Here is a 17,917-nt window from a genome sequence, read left to right on the forward strand (position 1 = left end):
TGATGTTCAGAACTAGCATACCCACCTCAAACTTCCGGTGAATTTACTAAATTACTCACGATTAACGTTCACAAAATACATAACAATTATTTTAAGAATTATAGATACAGAACTCCTTTATGCAATCGCGGTGTCAGATTTGAAAATAGTGCCCTGTCTGACAATAGAACAAATTGTCAGACAGGGCACTTCCTTTATGGAATCTTCTCAGGTTTTGGCCTGCCATATGAGTTCTGTTATACTCACAGACACCATTCAAACAGTTTTAGAAACTTCAGAGTGTGTTCTATCCAAATCTACTAATTATATGCATATTCCCGTTTCTGGGCAAGAGTAGTAACCAGTTTAAATCGGGTACGTTTTTTATCCGGCCGTGCAAATACTGCCCCCTAGCCCCAACAGGTTAAGGAGTACTTGTGGTCACCGAGAAAGTCTGGACATGACCCATTCTCCCCTATGTAAGGAATTAGGCACTTTACCATGTTTACTACAGTATGTACTGTAGGCTATGTTTACTTATCAGACTGCACAGTGGCTTAATAAACAAATGCAGGTGTATTTCTGCATCAGCATCTTCATGCTTTCGTTAATAAAATAATGATACAAATACTCTTTCAAAATGCAGATGTTTATTTTGTTATGGATCCATGACGATTTACTATGGGAATAAATATCACTGAATAACAGAGATATTGGAACAAAGTAGGCTAATGAAGGTAAACAAATTGTTGGTTACTGGAGAGACAGCATTCAGAGGTCAAGACTGCGCTACTCTGAGATGAGCATGGGGACTGGTCTTGATAAATCAACAAGATTTTTATTTTTCACTGAATCTCCGTTTGGGTATTGGTTAGACCACAATTAGGGTGTGGAAATGTTATGCGCTTAGTACTGTAGCCTACTCCCGACCGTCATGTTGTACAGCACCATATTTTCCTAACGGAAACCCTGAGGGTTTCATTTTTCTTGGAATAGAAACAGTATAATATTAATCAAATGAATTAAGCTACACTTCTTAAAATCAATCCAATATACTATGTTCTTACAAAAAAAGTTTAAATTCTCTAGTCCCCTCTGGTGGTCAAGAGGAGGAAGAGCAGCTCCGTCTTGCCGAGGTTCAGCTTGAGGTGGTGATCCGTCATCCACACTGATATGTCTGCCAGACATGCAGAGATGCGATTCACCACCTGGTTATCAGAAGGGGGAAAGGAGAAGATTAATTGTGTCTCATCTGCGTAGCAATGATAGGAGAAACCATGTGAGGATATGACAGAGCCAAGTGACTTGGTGTATAGCGAGAATAGGAAGAGGGCCTAGATCTGAGGCCTGGGGGACACCAGGTGTGAGAGCACGTGGTGCGGAGATGGATTCTCGCCATGCCACCTGGTAGGAGCGACCTGTCAGGTAGGACGCATGCCAAGAGTGAGCCGCGCCGGAGATGCCCAACTCGGAGAGGGTGGAGAGGAGGATCTGAGGGTTCACAGTATCAAAGACAGCAGATAGGTCTAGAAGGATGAGAGCAGAGGAGAGAGAGTTAGCTTTAGCAATGCGGAGAGCCTCCGTGACACAGAGAAGTGCAGTCTCAGTTGAATGACCAGTCTTGAAACCTGACTGATTTGGATCAAGAAGGTCATTCTGAGAGAGATAGCAAGAGAGCTGGCCAAGGACAACACGCTCAAGAGTTTTGGAGAGGAAAGAAAGAAGGGATACTGGTCTGTAGTTGTTGACATCGGAGGGATCGAGTGTAGGTTTTTTGAGAAGGGGTGCAACTCTCGCTCTCTTGAAGACGGAAGGGACGTAGCCAGTGGTCAAGGATGAGTTGATGAGTGAGGTGAGGTTAGGGAGAAGGTCTCCGGAAATGGTCTGGAGAAGAGAGGAGGGGATAGGGTCAAGCGGGCAGGTTGTTGGGCGGCCGGCCATCACAAGTCGCAAGATTTCATCTGGAGAGAGAGGGGAGAAAGAGGTCAAAGCATAGGGTAGGGCAATGTGAGCAGGACCAGCGGTGTCGTTTGACTTAACAAACGAGGATCGGATGTCGTCAACCTTCTTTTCAAAATGGTTGACAAAGTCGTCCGCAGAGAGGGAGGAAGGGGGGAGGCGGAGGCGGAGGAGCATTCAGGAGGGAGGAGAAAGTGGCAAAGAGCTTCCTAGGGTTAGAGGCAGATGCTTGGAATTTATAGTGGTAGAAAGTGGCTTTAGCAGCAGAAACAGAGGAAGAACATGTGGAGAGGAGGGAGTGAAAAGATGCCAGGTCCGCAGGGAGGCAGGTTTTCCTCCATTTCCGCTCGGCTGCCCGGAGCCCTGTTCTGTGAGCTCGCAATGAGTCGTCAAGCCACGGAGCAGCAGGGGAGGACCGAGCCGGCCGGGAGGATAGGGGACATAGAGAGTCAAAGGATGCAGAAAGGGAGGAGAGGAGGGTTGAGGAGGCAGAATCAGGAGATTGGTTGGAGAAGGATTGAGCAGAGGGAAGAGATGATAGGATGGAAGAGGAGAGAGTAGCAGGAGAGGGAGAGCGAAGGTTGCGACGACGCAATACCATCTGAGTAGGGGCAGAGTGAGTAGTGTTGGAGGAGAGCGAGAGGGAAAAGGATACAAGGTAGTGGTCGGAGACTTGGAGGGGAGTTGCAGTGAGATTGGTAGAAGAACAGCATCTAGTAAAGATGAGGTCAAGCGTATTGCCTGCCTTGTGAGTAGGGGGGACGGTGAGAGGGTGAGGCCAAAAGAGGAGAGGAGTGGAAATAAGGAGGCAGAGAGAAATGAGTCAAAGGTAGATGTAGGGAGGTTAACCTCTTACATCTAGATGTTCCGCTAGCGGAACACCTGCTCCAATATCCAATGATAGGCGTGGCGCGAATTACAAATTCCTCAAAAATACAAAAACTTCCATTTTTCAAACATATGAATATTTTACAGCATTTTAAAGACAAGACTCTCCTTTATCTAACCACACTGTCCGATTTCAAAAAGGCTTTACAGCGAAAGCAAAACATTAGATTATGTCAGCAGAGTACCCAGCCAGAAATAATCAGACACCCATTTTTCAAGCTAGCATATAATGTCAAAAAAAAACACAGCTAAATGCAGCACTAACCTTTGATGATCTTCATCAGATGACACACCTAGGACATTATGTTATACAATACATGCATGTTTTGTTCAATCCAGTTCATATTTATATCAAAAAACAGCTTTTTACATTAGCATGTGACGTTCAGAACTAGCATACCCCCCGCAAACCTCCGGTGAATTTACTAAATTACTCACGATAAACGTTCACAAAAAACATAACAATTATTTTAAGAATTATAGATACAGAACTCCTTTGTGCAATCGAGGTGTCCGATTTTAAAATAGCTTTTCGGTGAAAGCACATTTTGCAATATTCTGAGTAGATAACCCAGCCATCACGGCTAGCTATTTAGACACCCACCAAGTTTAGCCCTGACCAAACTCCGATTTACTATTAGAAAAGTTTGATTACCTTTGGTGTTCTTCGTCAGAATGCACTCCCAGGACTGCTACTTCAATAACAAATGTTGGTTTGGTTCAAAATAATCCATTGTTATATCCAAATAGCGGCGTTTTGTTCGTGCATTCAAGACACTATCCGAAGTGTAAATAAGGGTCACGAGCATGGCGCATTTCGTGACAAAAGATTTCTAAATATTCCATTACCGTACTTCGAAGCATGTCAACCGCTGTTTAAAATAAATTTTTATGCCATTTTTCTCGTAAAAAAGCGATAATATTCCGACCGGGAATCTGCGTTTAGGTAAAAAGACGAAAGAAAATAAAGCATGGGGTTGACTCGGGCACGAGCCTGAGTCTCACAGTACTGTGACCAGCCACTATCCAAACGCGCTACTTTTTTTCAGCCAGAGCCTGCAAAGCCACGATTCAGTTTTTTGCCGCCTTCTGAGAGCCCATGGGAGCCGTAGGAAGTGTCACGTAACAGCAGAGATCCCCTGTATTGGATAGAGATAATCAAGAAGGGCAAAAAATTGTCAGACAGGGCACTTCCTGCATGGAATCTTCTCAGGTTTTGGCCTGCCAAATGAGTTCTGTTATACTCACAGACACCATTCAAACAGTTTTAGAAACTTTGGGGTGTTTTCTATCCAAAGCTAATAATTATATGCATATTCTGGGCAGGAGTAATAATCAGATTAAATCGGGTACATTTTTTATCCGGCCGTGAAAATACTGCCCTCTAGCCATAACAGTTTAAAGTCACCCAGAATTGTGAGGGGTGAGCCATCCTCAGGAAAAGAACTTATCAAGGTGTCAAGCTCATTGATGAACTCTCCAAGGGAACCTGGAGGGCGATAAATGATAAGAATGTCAAGCTTGAATGGGCTAGTGATTGTGACAGCATGGAATTCAAAGGAGGAGATAGACAGATGGGTCAGGGGAGAAAGAGAGAATGTCCACTTGGGAGAGATGAGGATTCCAGTCCCGCCACCCCGCTGACCAGATGCTCTCGGGGTATGTGAGAACACGTGGTCAGACGAGGAGAGAGCAGTGGGAGTAGCAGTGTTTTCTGTGGTAATCCATGTTTCCGTCAGCGCCAAGAAGTCGAGGGACTGGAGGGTAGCATAGGCATATACAGGAAGAACCACTGTATATGGTCCTTGCAATTTAGGAGTGAGCTTGGCTGAGAAGAATTGTTCAGCTTTTGAGTATGGATGAGAGCGAAGCCACACCCGATCACTAACCTGGAACGGCATGTCTTTTCTCTTCTTATCATAATTTCTCTTCTGCTTGAGATGTGCCTTGATCATGTTCTTTGAGTCAAGAGCTCTCAAGTCGTGAAGATGGCCTACCTAGTCATAGTATGCAGAGTCTGGAGTAACCTGCTGGGGCTGTAGCACCATATCCAAGGGTTCTCAGAGGCGACGACTCAGGTTCAGCTATGCATGGGTGACTCCAGTGGACTCTTGCAAAGCAGAATTCAGGGCAAATCGAAACCCGTGAAGGTGCTTGTCCCAGTGTTTGTGCTGGGTACCAACATAGGAAGCAACCATTGTCTTCAAAGTTCGATTAACCCTGTGGGTGATAGGCTGTGGTCAACATCTGTCTCAGGTTCCATCTTTGGCAGGTCTCAAAGAGATCAGAGACAAATTGGGAACCTCCGTCCAGCGAGTCAGGATCTCTTTCGGGAGGATGTTAGAGACGGTCCTCGCTGTAGCCTGATGAAGGGCAAAGAGCTCCACCCACTTGGAATATTAATCAACAAAAACAAGCATGTACACATTCTGATTGGAGCTTCTAGGAAATGGACCCATCAAATCCACACCCAACATTTCCCAAGGTCGGGTAACCACTGTTTGCTGCAACTTGCCAGCAGTATTTTTTCCTTCTTGTTTGAACATTTGACAAACCTGACATTTTCACGTGTGACTTCACATCCATGCTCAGATGTGGCCAATATAGTAATGCTTGCAACCGCTTGTAGGTTTGGAACCTGCCCAAATGACTAGCTAACGGGTCTTCATGGAAATGTTGCAGCAGTGGAAGGCGTAGAGGTTCAGGTATGTACATTTGGTAGAGTGTTCTGTGAGGTTGCTGTACAACTCGGTAGACTTTGTCTTCAATGATGGTCAGCTTTGTGGTAGGATTGACCATCTTTTCTCCATCTTCCAGGATAGTCTGGTACAAAGCCTGTACTTCTGGATCATCCTGTTGGGCCTTCCATATGGCCTCATGAGAAATGGGAAAGTCAGTTTTTGGTGAGTCTTGACTGCTAGACAGGACAGTAGCACATTCACAGTGGTTCGTCCTTAAAAAGTTGAAGTGTACTGCGGTGCAGCTTGCATGGTGCTGCAGAGTTTTATGGCATGTTATTTAAGTGTGAACCACTGGTACCATTAATGCTAGTTAGTGCTAGTTTGACCACCAGAGGGCATCTTTGAGAAGCATTTGATAGCCTTCAATAGTGGCTGTACTAGAGGATTAAAAATAATAATTGTAAGAACACATGCTCTCAATACTCCTCAAGGAAATGTTGGAGGACATTTATTTGAGTGGGAATGTACTAATCTTTGAAGTTGATTGCTTGTTGAACTATACAGCAGTTGGTGGCAGGTAGAGAGACCAGCCAGCAACGGGAGAGTTGTTGGTTCGAATCCCAGGTTGTTGACAGGAAAAATCTGGTGGGAGTGGGTGGAAAATCAGATGATTGCTGGTATTAGTGTCCTGACCTAGTCACCATCTCCTGCCGTTGTGCCTTTGAGCAAGGCACTTAATACCTAAACTGTGGTTAATCCTGTTCTCTAACTTCTCCGTGGATATGTGTGTAGGTGTGCATCTCGGGGGGAGGGGGGACTCAGTGAAGAGTCACCAAATCATTAGACATTCCTCTGGCTTGTTGACTAAAGTGATGGTGTGACATTTGACACGCATTTAGTTCACAAATTTCCCAAAAATTCTAAACGGTGCTTCAGCATTTTAGGGAGTGGCACGGGCTTACGCATCGCATGCCATTCTGTTCCCAGTGACTGGCTAAATAATATGATTATTTGTATATTTGTACTGACTGTTTATTTATATTTGCGCTGACTGTTTCCTTTTTGTTCTCTGCAAGGGTTCCACAAAGACAAGGATTAGGCCTTGCACTGCACTCTTCTCAAATATTGTTCCAAGTACAAAGGCAATCAATACATCAGCCATGAGGTGAATTGGGTCTTGTTTGTGTTTTTCTGGTACTGAACCCAAATTTTTTTTGGGCTCCTCTCAAAAAAAACATACATCTCACTGTCTTCTTGGAAATAGAAATCCTTGATAGTTGAAAAAGAATAAAGACAGAGAAAACAAAACGTGTCCGTTGACAGGACATATTGGAGATGTCGAAACACAAGGACACCTCTCTTTAGTTTGGCAGATACCTTGCCTATCACTTGCTGGTGGGATGAAAAGCGTCACAGGTGGGGCACATTGTTCTTGGTAAATAGCTTGTCAGTCTGCCATTACACTTCCTCAAAAAAAATGTGGAACGGGGATTGGCAACTCCAGTCCTCAGGCGCCTGATTTGTGGTGTCACACTTTTGCCCCAGCTAACACACCTCCAACTAATCAACTAATTTTCATTTGAGAATGCAATTAGTTTAATCAGCTGAGTTTGCTAGAAATGGGCAAAAAGTGTGACACCACTCCAGTCCCTGATGTGGAACATACAGCGCCTCATTTAAATGTAGCCTACAATATCACTATATTTCCATGTCTCATTCAAAGGAAGTTGTAGGAAATGGATGACATTTTCACTACCTGAAGTGCCTTGGGAGGAATTATACATATTGTTAGTGGAAAAGCACCCAATTGAACAATGTTTATTGCTACCTCACTCTGGTGCCAGGTCCAGAGTGACATTGAGGAGGGACATAGAAAGGGCTATTGTCACAGCTTTTGTCAAAATTGAGTTTTCGTAGCAGGTTAAGGCGAACTTATACAGCAAGTTAGGATAATTAATGTAGCAGGTTAGGATAATTAGGTGAAGGTTAGGAAAAGGGTTAGGGTTAGTTAAAATGTAAAAGAAAAAATCCACTTTGGACATCAATTTCACAAAAGCTGTATCCCATCTACACATGACCATAGAAAGGGGAGACATTTTAAGGCTTGCTTGCAGAAGTCCTTTCTTGTATAGTAAGTAGCTCACTGCTCAACTCGCTCCCCTTCACACTTTGACTGTTTTTAGGTCAAGGTGCTATTCCTGGTGCTTCTGCTTTTTGAAGAATAAAAAATATTTCAAAGACTAGTTTCCGGATCTTTGCAGAATTTCAGTGCTTTGCACTGTCAGGAGAGAGCTTTTGAGTGAAGAGCAGGTGTAAAGTAAAAGCTGAAATGTGTGTTCTGGTAAGAGACTCCTGAAAGTGGCTGGCTGTTTCTCTTTGGATCTGCACTAGCAACGCTCAAGGTCATAGCTTTCAGATCACATCCGTGGTTTGCAACCATGTTTTGCTCTCTCTGTACCACCTTCTAAAACCCCATGTTTATGATTTGTAGAAATGGTTTCATCTGAATGTACTCTAACCAACCATAGTAATGTTTCGTGTACTTTCTTCTTTGTTCTTACTTTACGTTCACCCCCAACTTGAGTAGGCCTAGTTCTAGCTGAACTTATCCGAGTGTTTTGATGGTGAGCAGGCTACGGTGGCCCTTAGGTGCACCCATGGCCCAAACAACAAACTAAGGCCTATTTAATACACTATCTTCCTTTGAGGTGGAATAACTCCTGTGACACGGTCACATTTTGATTGAGGTTATGGTTGAATAGCTCTGGCTCTTTGTTCAGTCCACTGTACCAGCAATGAACGCTTTTAAGGGTAAACTGTAATGTTAGGAAAGGCTATCTTTTTCTGAGTGCTCCTCCACTTTTCGGTTATAAGAGACACTGATGTAGCTGTCACAACGCCAACTTGATATCAAGATTCAGAGAACTCCGTTGCTCGCACCTGTCATATTTACAGTATTTTATATTTCAATATTTTGTATTTTATCTTTTATCCAAATTCTTGGTAACAAAGTTACAATAATAATGTTCTATTAAAATGGTCAAATAATGTTTGTTTTTGTTAATTGTCCAAAAAAGTCAAATAAAATATTACAAAAATAAAATGGTCAAACAAAGCAAATAGCAAACAAGTGTCATTTTCTGTGTTTTGCAGTGCCCCCCACAATCATCAACTTGTCGAAGGACATCGTGGTCAACGAAGGCTCCAACGTCACCCTGATGTGCCAAGCCAGTGGCAAACCAGAACCCTCGCTCACCTGGAAACTCCTCTCTCCGTCAGGCAAGACAAAACCTACAAACCTCTCACCTCAATTACTTGTTTATTTACATTCCCGGTCTTTCTCTCTTGCTCTTTCTTTCTCACACTCTCTCGCTCATTCCCCAGCCCCCTCGCCCCTCTCGCACTCACTCACTCTCTCACACACACACATGCACACTCCCCCTCTCTCTCAACTATCTCCAGTCTGTCACCTTGACATTAGGTAACCCCAATGACACTTGGTGAACTGCATCCTTTTCCTTTATGAGTATCTCATTATCTGTCTACTACCTGTTCCCTAATCACCATTACCCACTAATCATATGTATAGAAATACATTGCAGTCAATTCATTTGGGATAATTAATTGGAGAAATGTAATATTTTGGAGGCAAGTGAGTGAATGATGGAATACATTTTAGAATAATTTGCATATTGTGAGCGTTGTTGCAAAGAGAAACATGTCACGGTTGACATCGAGTAGATTTAAAGCACTGTGCTCAAACATACCGCTATCTTGTCAAGAGGACCGAAAACCACAAAATAGTCTGCCTATCTAAGAGTCTATGCTTCACTTAATCAGGCGAGAGGAAGCTTGCATTTGTAATGAGCTACATTTCACGTAGATATTATTGTGCAACGGTTTCCTCCCCTCTCTCTCTCTCTCTCTCTCTCAATCTCTCCTTTTTTTGTCGCTACAAGGATCGCAGAATTTAAATGTTAATACGACAAGGATGGGACTGGCCCCGTCTTTTAGGAGATAAGTGGCGAGTTGCTTTGATAGGGCTCCATTTCCACGCACTCCAGGATTATTCTTGACTGGGGGGAGCCATAATTGGGCCCAGTGACTGAAAAAGAGAAACTGTCACTTGTTGTGCCCCCTGAAAACATTGAAGACTTATGCACATTTACGCAATTATCGCCTCCTTCGGTGTCTATACTTTATAGAATGGCTAAAGTGCACAAACAAGCAGTTAGTCTTTGAGCTATATCACTTGGCATCAAAAAGGTTGATGTGCATGCAGTCAGCTGGAGGGACAGGTGGGGATGTACATACAGTGCCTTCATCCAAAGTGTATTTAATAACTTCACCATGCTCAAAGGGATATTCAATGTCTGCTTTTTTATTTATACCCATCTACCAATAGGTGCCCTTCTTTGCGAGGCATTAGAAAACCTCCCTGATCTTTATAGTTGAATCTGTGTCTGAAATTAACTGCTAAACTGAGGGACCTTACAGCTAATTGTATGTGTGGGGTACAAAGATGAGGTACTCATATAAAAAAAGAATGTTAAACACTATTATTGCACACAGAGTGAATTCATGCAAGTTATTATGTTCCTTGTTAAGCAAATGTTTACTCCTGAACTTGTTTAGTCTTGCCATAACAAAGGGATTGAATACGTATTGACCCCAGACATTTCAGCTTTTCATTTTTTATTAATTTGTAAAAATATCTAAAAACATAATTATGGGGTGTTATGTGTAGGACAGTGACACAAAATCTAAATTTTATCCATTTTAAATGCAGGCTGTAACATAACAAAATGTGGAAAAAGTCAAGGGGTGTGAATACTTTCTGAAGGCACTGTATATGAACTGAGTACATTCTGATGTGTCACAGTATATGCCATCATTGTAACGTCTGCTTCCAACTCACACTCTCAAACACGTAGATCCCTGAACGCAGCTCACTCTCCAGATTCCAATCACCTGAATTCTGATCACCTGTTCACACACCTGTATGTCATTATCACACACTATTTAGTTCAGTTCTTTGCACCCCATCATTGTGAGGTATTGTTTGTTTTGTGACACCCTTCTATTTGGAGCTCTGGTTTTCCCCTGTAATTTAATCCGCCCGTCTATGATAGTTTTTGTCTGCCTCACTAATGACGCCTTTTGCCTATTCCCTGCCTGTACTTTAGCCTATCGGATTTCCTGTTATCAACCTATTTCCTGATCTCCTGGATGACGTTACTAGCCTTTTCCCTGCCTGTACTGTTGCCTTTTTGGACCCCCTGTGTATGACCTCTGCCTGCCCCTGGACTCAGCTACCTGCCTCCTCCTGTGGTCCTTTACAATAAACCTGCTGCACCCTGTGCTTGAAACCAGTTCTCTGTCTCCCTTCGTGTTCATTATAATCATATTTATTTTGTTGATGTTAATGCTTTGGTTAGCGATTACCTGTTTCCACTTTTCATAATTTCCTTCCAGGTTTGGAGCAGTTAATCAGGTTTTATGATGGAAAATAACAATGACATTGACAGATCCAAAATAGATTCCCACTAAGTATTTGATGTCAGACGACGTCTTTTGGACATCTTTTTTTTCTGTCTTTTTTTGTGTGGTCCTGACCCGCCTTGATATCCTAACCAATCATAGACATCCGCAGACATCCGGACGGCCTATATTTGGCCCAAACATAGACGTTCAGGTTTGGTCCGGTCAAGACTGGCCTTGATTTAGCTCAAGCATAGACGTCTATAATTGGTGTAGATTTAGTCCCTTCCGGACCGGACCAAATCTGAACCAATCGTCGACATCTATGTTTCACAAGTTTGGACACCATGGTACAGTGCAGTGGAGCACAGCAGAGTACAGTACATTACAGTACACAGTAAAGTAAAATGAAGAGTTCAGCACATTACATTATTATGAGGTGATTCTAATGCTTGTGAACCATACTGTAACTGCACTAGATTGTTACTGCATTATATCCGCGTTTGGCATGCACTGATGGGAGACATTATGTTCATGCCACACATTATAATCATCATTATTCAAAAACTGTCTCAATCAACATTACGGCGTTCAACTTGTAGAATTGACTATCTAGCTATACATGTAGTCTGTTGCCTGGGTAACAGCACGAGGACACTCTTAGGTATTCTTTTAGAATCAGAACCATAGCATTTTAAAGTACCTTCCGATGTTTTACCCTTTAATAGCAAGTATTACTTCCATATTTCCCAGTGTCTAGTGATTACTAGTCCTCACAAGCCCTATTTGTGTGTAAGTGGTCCTGTGTGGTCCCATGTGGTTCAGTTGGTAGATAATGGCGCTTGCAATGCCAGGGTTGTGGGTTTGATTCTCACCAGTACAAAAAATGACAAATGTATGCCCCCACTACTGTAAGTCGCCCTGCTGAAATGTAAAAGTGCACATATCCCAATACAGAATCCTTTGGAAATAATGACAGCTGTTGTGTTTCTCTCCCACATGTCTACATTTCATACCTGACATTGTGTGCTCTTAAGATACAGGATACTGAACGTTATGAGTGTTACACCTTAAACAAAATCTGAATCTAAAATTAATATAAAAGAGGGCACGGACTTGTTCCTGAGTGCACGAGTTAGTGACTGCATTGTCTTTTTATTTAAACTTTACACCAATATCCGTCAAAGACAAACAGTTAGTGTTAACTAGTGACACTGATGATGAACACAAGAGAATGATGGTAAATTAAAGTGCAGTTGAGAAAGCTTTGGGCGTCTCAGCATTTTTTACCTTGGCCAAGAGCAATCAGAGACTTTATTATACAGTATACCTTTATAATTTCATAGGGTGCAACTATTACTGCCTTTGCCAACTTCTCATACTAAATGTCATGGGTCATGGCCCAATGTTTTTTGTTTTTTTTAACAAATAAGCATAGATTACTTGCACTGTCTGTCATGGTTCCACCTGTCACCAGAGGACGGCAGAGACCGTCCTAGAGACATTAATGACACTCAGGTGTGTCCTATTTACTCATGATTTCCCTGTTAAAAGAGGTGTGTTTTCTGTTGTCCTTTGCAGAAGCTTGAATTGTTTACCGCGTGCGTGAGTTTTCGAGACTCAGTGTTTGTTGTTTTTCAAGTGTACTGTGGTCCTGCGGCTACCATTTCTCAGTAAAGTATTATACACTGCTCAAAAAAATAAAGCGAACACTTAAACAACACAATGTAACTCCAAGTCAATCACACTTCTGTGAAATCAAACTGTCCACTTAGGAAGCAACACTGATTGACAATAAATGTCACATGCTGTTGTGCAAATGGAATAGACAACAGGTGGAAATTATAGGCAATTAGCAAGACACCCCCAATAAAGGAGTGGTTCTGCAGGTGGTGACCACAGACCACTTCTCAGTTCCTATGCTTCCTGGCTGATGTTTTGGTCACTTTTGAATGCTGGTGGTGCTTTCACTCTAGTGGTAGCATGAGACGGAGTCTACAACCCACACAAGTGGCTCAGGTAGTGCAGCTCATCCAGGATGGCACATCAATGCGAGCTGTGGCAAGAAGGTTTGCTGTGTCTGTCAGCGTAGTGTCCAGAGCATGGAGGCGCTACCAGGAGACAGGCCAGTACATCAGGAGACGTGGAGGAGGCCGTAGGAGAGAAACAACCCAGCAGCAGGACCACTACCTCCGCCTTTGTGCAAGGAGGAGCAGGAGGAGCACTGCCAGAGCCCTGCAAAATGACCTCCAGCAGGCCACAAATGTGCATGTGTCTGCTCAAACGGTCAGAAACAGACTCCATGAGGGTGGTATGAGGGCCCGACGTCCACAGGTGGGGGTTGTGCTTACAGCCCAACACCGTGCAGGACGTTTGGCATTTGCCAGAGAACACCAAGATTGGCAAATTCGCCACTGGCGCCCTGTGCTCTTCACAGATGAAAGCAGGTTCACACTGAGCACATGTAACAGACGTGACAGAGTCTGGAGACGCCGTGGAGAACGTTCTGCTGCCTGCAACATCCTCCAGCATAACCGGTTTGGCAGTGGGTCAGTCATGGTGTGGGGTGGCATTTCTTTGGGGGGCCGCACAGCCCTCCATGTGCTCATCAGAGGTAGCCTGACTGCCATTAGGTACCGAGATGAGATCCTCAGACCCCTTGTGAGACCATATGCTGGTGCGGTTGGGTTCCTCCTAATGCAAGACAATGCTAGACCTCATGTGGCTGGAGTGTGTCAGCAGTTTCTGCAAGAGGAAGGCATTGATGCTATGGACTGGCCCGCCCGTTCCCCAGACCTGAATCCAATTGAGCACATCTGGGACATCATGTTTCGCTCCATCCACCAACGCCACGTTGCACCACAGACTGTCCAGGAGTTGGCGGATGCTTTAGTCCAGGTGTGGGAGGAGATCCCTCAGGAGACCATCCGCCACCTCATCAGAAGCATGCCCAGGCGTTGTTGGGAGGTCATACAGGCACGTGGAGGCCACACACACTACTGAGCCTCATTTTGACTTGTTTTAAGGACATTACATCAAAGTTGGATCAGCCTGTAGTGTGGTTTTCCACTTCAATTTTGAGTGTGACTCCAAATCCAGACCTCCGTGGGTTGATAAATTGGATTTCCATTGATTGTTTTTGTGTGATTTTGTTGTCAGCACATTCAACTATGTAAAGAAAAAAGTATTTAATACGATTATTTCATTCATTCAGATCTAGGAAATGACAAATCTCCTGCATGAAATGTCCCATCCCTCTACAGATTCAAGCCCTTGATGGACGCCCCATCGACTCCGGCCAGGTGGAATATCAGTCCAAGCCCATTCTACTGCAGGTTGGGGTGAACCACTCAGAGACTCTTAGTTTTATTTTGATCACTGCTCCCGAGAACCCCCTTATCCTAGGGTACCCCTGGCTAGTGCTACATAACCCACTATTCTCCCGGTTCGCAGAACACCTACTAGATTGGGGTAAGAACTGCCAGTCTAAATGCCTAAGACCCCCACCAAGAGCCTCGTCCTGTTGCCTGTCATGCATTGAAAACCAAGACTTTTCCGCCCTCCCTCCTGAGTACTTTGACCTCTGGGGAGGTCTTCAGTAAGAGGCAATCCACCACCCTCCCTCCTCATCGTCCATACGACTGCGCCATAGAACTTCTACCCAGCTCCACCCCTCCCCGGGGCCGTCTGTACTCCCTCTCAACCCCTGAAGCAGCAGTCATGGACAATTACATCCGGGCATCGCTGGAGGCAGGTTTCATTCGCTCCTCCACATCCCTAGCTGGGCAGGCTTCTTCTTCATGGGAAAGAAGGATGGAGGTCTGCGTCCCTGCATCAATTAGAGGGCTGAACAGGATTATGATTAAGAATTGTTACCCCCTACCCCTGATGTCCGCCACCTTGGAGTTGGCCCATGGGGCCCAATTCTTCCCCAAACTGGACCACCGCAACGCTTACAATCTGGTGAGAATCAGGGAGGGAAATGAATGGAAGACTGCCTTTAACACCCCAAGTGGCCACTATGAATATTTATTCATGCCCTTCGGATTATCAAACTCACCGGCAGTCTTCCGAGCATTGGACAATGACACGCTTTGGAATATGTTGAATTGGTTCATCTTTGTTTACCTCAACAACATCCTGATCTTCTCCAAGACCCATTCGGAACACATCATGCACGTCTGCCAAGTCCCGAGACTCTTCCTGCAGAGTCAACTATACATCAAGATAGAGAAGTGTGAGTTCCATGTATTCCAAGTTTTTTTCCTGGGCTACATTATCTCTACCGCCGGCATCCAAATTGACCCTGTAAAGGTGAGGGAGGTCACCGACTGGCCGCATCCCGCCTCACTCAAACAAGTCCAGCGGTTCCTCGGGTTTGCACATTTTTACAGACGTTTTATACACAACTTTGGTGCAGCGCCTCTCACGCACCTAACCCGCAAGTCCCAGAATCGTTTTTCCTGGACCCCCGAGGCTGACAGGGCATTCGGGAAGCTCAAGGGACGTTTCACCTCTGAACCCATCCTCGTCCATCCTGATCCTAACCGTCCCTTCGTGGTAGAGGTCGACACCTCGGACACCGGAGCAGGGGCGGTCCTTTCACAGCAGAACGAGGGGAACAAAAAACTGGGTGCCTTTCTCTCCAAGAGGTTATCGCCAGCCGAACGCAATAACGATGTAGACAACCAGGAGCTCTTGGCAGTTAAGTGGGCCCTTAAGGGGTGGAGACACTGGTTGGAGGGGGCACCTCGTCCTGTCGTGATCTGGACGGACCCTAAGAACTTGGTTTCCATTCAAGAAGCCAAGAGGTTAAACACTCGCCAGGCTAGGTGGGCTCTGTTCTTTAATAGGTTCAACTTCACACTAGCCTATCGCCTGGGATCCAAGAATCAGAAAGCAGACGCTCTGTCCCGCCAACACAAAGCCTCTAAGGAGGAGATTGACTCTGAGCCCATCATCCCCAGGTCCCGCATTGTGGCCCCCATGATATGGAGTTTTGAGACCACGGTCTGACAAGCCCAGACCCGAGAACCTGACCCTGGTGGGGATCCCACTAACAGACTTTATGTTCCGTGATCAGCTCGTTCCCGAGTACTACAATGGGGACACGCATCCAGGGGTTAATCGGACACTGGAGTTCCTGAGGTGGAAATTCTGGTGGCCCAACATGATTGAGGATGTGAGATCCTTCATTACGGCCTGCTCCACCTGTGCCTAAAGCAAGTCCTCACAACAGCGACCGGCTGGGTAGCTCCAACCTCTGCCCATCCCCAGCCGCCTTGGTCCCACATGTCCATAGACTTTATCACAGGGTTCCCCCATCCCAAGGGCTTACCACTATCCTAGTGGTCGTCGATCGGTTTTCCAAGGCAGCCCATTCATCGCCTTACCCAGGTTGCCCTCAACGAAGGAGACCGCTGATCTCATGATTACCCATGTCTTTCGAATACACAGACTGACAGGAAACTCTGTCACCACAGATAAATCTACTATAATTGAGAATTTCAATAAGCATTTTTCTGCGGCTGGCCATGCTTTCCACCTGGCTACCCCTACCTCGGTCAACAGCACTGCACCCCCCACAGCAACTCGCCCAAGCCCCCACCATTTCTCCTTCTCCCAAATCCAGTCAGCTGATGTTCTGAAAGAGCTGCAAAATCTGGACCCCTACAAATCAGCCGGGCTAGACAATCTAGACTCTTTCTTTCTAAAATGATCTGCCGAAATTGTTGCAACCCCTATTACTAGCCTGTTCAACCTCTCTTTCGTGTTGTCTAAGATTCCCAAAGATTGGACAGCAGCTGCGGTCATCCCCCTCTTCAAAGGGGGGGACACTCTTGACCCAAGCAGCTACAGACCTATATCTATCCTACCCTGCCTCTCTAAAGTCTTCGAAAGCCAAGTCAACAAACAGATTACCGACCATTTCGAATCCCACCGCACCTTCTCCGCTATGCAATCTGGTTTCAGAGCTCGTCATGGGTGCACCTCAGCCAGGCTCAAGGTCCTAAACGATATCTTAACCGCCATCGATAAGAAACAATACTGTGCTGCCGTATTCATTGACCTGGCCAAGGCTTTCGACTCTATCAATCACCACATCCTCATCGGCAGACTCAACAGCCTTGGTTTCTCAAATGATTGCCTCGCCTGGTTCACCAACTACTTCTCTGATAGAGTTCAGTGTGTCAAATCGGAGGGCCTGTTGTCTGGGCTTCTGGCAGCCTCTATGGGGGTGCCACAGGGTTCAATTCTTGGGCCGACTCTTTTCTCTGTATACATCAATGATGTCGCTCTTTCTGCTGGTGAGTCTCTGATCCACCTCTACGCAGACGACACCATTCTGTATACTTCTGGCCCTTCTTTGGACATTGTTAACTACCCTCCAGACGAGCTTCAATGCCATACAACTCTCCTTCCGTGGCCTCCAACTGCTCTTAAATACATGTAAAACTAGATGCATGCTCTTCAACCGATCGCTGCCTGCACCTGCCTGCCCGTCCAGCATCACTACTCTGGACGGTTCTGACTTAGAATGGACAGCTACAATACCTAGGTGTCTGGTTAGACTGTAAACTCTCCTTCCAGACTCACATCAAACATCTCCAATCCAAAGTTAAATCTAGAATTGGCTTCCTTTTTCGCAACAAAGCATCTTTCACTCATGCTGCCAAACATACCCTCGTAAAACTGACCATCCTACCGATCCACAACTTCGGCGATGTCATTTACAAAATAGCCTGCAATACCCTACTCAATAAATTGGATGCAGTCTATCACAGTGCCATCCGTTTTTGTCACCAATGCCCCATATACTACCTACCACTGCGCCCTGTACGCTCTCGTTGGCTGGCCCTCGCTTCATACTCGTCGCCAAACCCACAGGCTCCAAGTCATCTACAAGACCCTACTAGGTAAAGTTCCCC

General features: G+C 45.0%; 1 protein-coding gene across 5 annotated transcripts in view; it reads left to right on the plus strand.

The window, feature by feature from the left end:
• Positions 1 to 17,917, plus strand: part of LOC115148673 (opioid-binding protein/cell adhesion molecule) — a 565,009-nt gene that overhangs the window by 500,264 nt on the left and 46,828 nt on the right. For all 5 annotated transcript variants that reach the window (XM_029690769.1, XM_029690768.1, XM_029690770.1 and 2 more), the window contains one exon: positions 8,661 to 8,786. In XM_029690769.1, coding sequence (XP_029546629.1) covers positions 8,661 to 8,786 — 126 coding nt within the window. The remainder of the gene's footprint in view (positions 1 to 8,660; positions 8,787 to 17,917) is intronic.

This window comes from Salmo trutta, chromosome 15 (genome assembly GCF_901001165.1).
Source record: "Salmo trutta chromosome 15, fSalTru1.1, whole genome shotgun sequence".
In the NCBI taxonomy this organism is placed as follows: Eukaryota; Metazoa; Chordata; class Actinopteri; order Salmoniformes; family Salmonidae; genus Salmo; species Salmo trutta.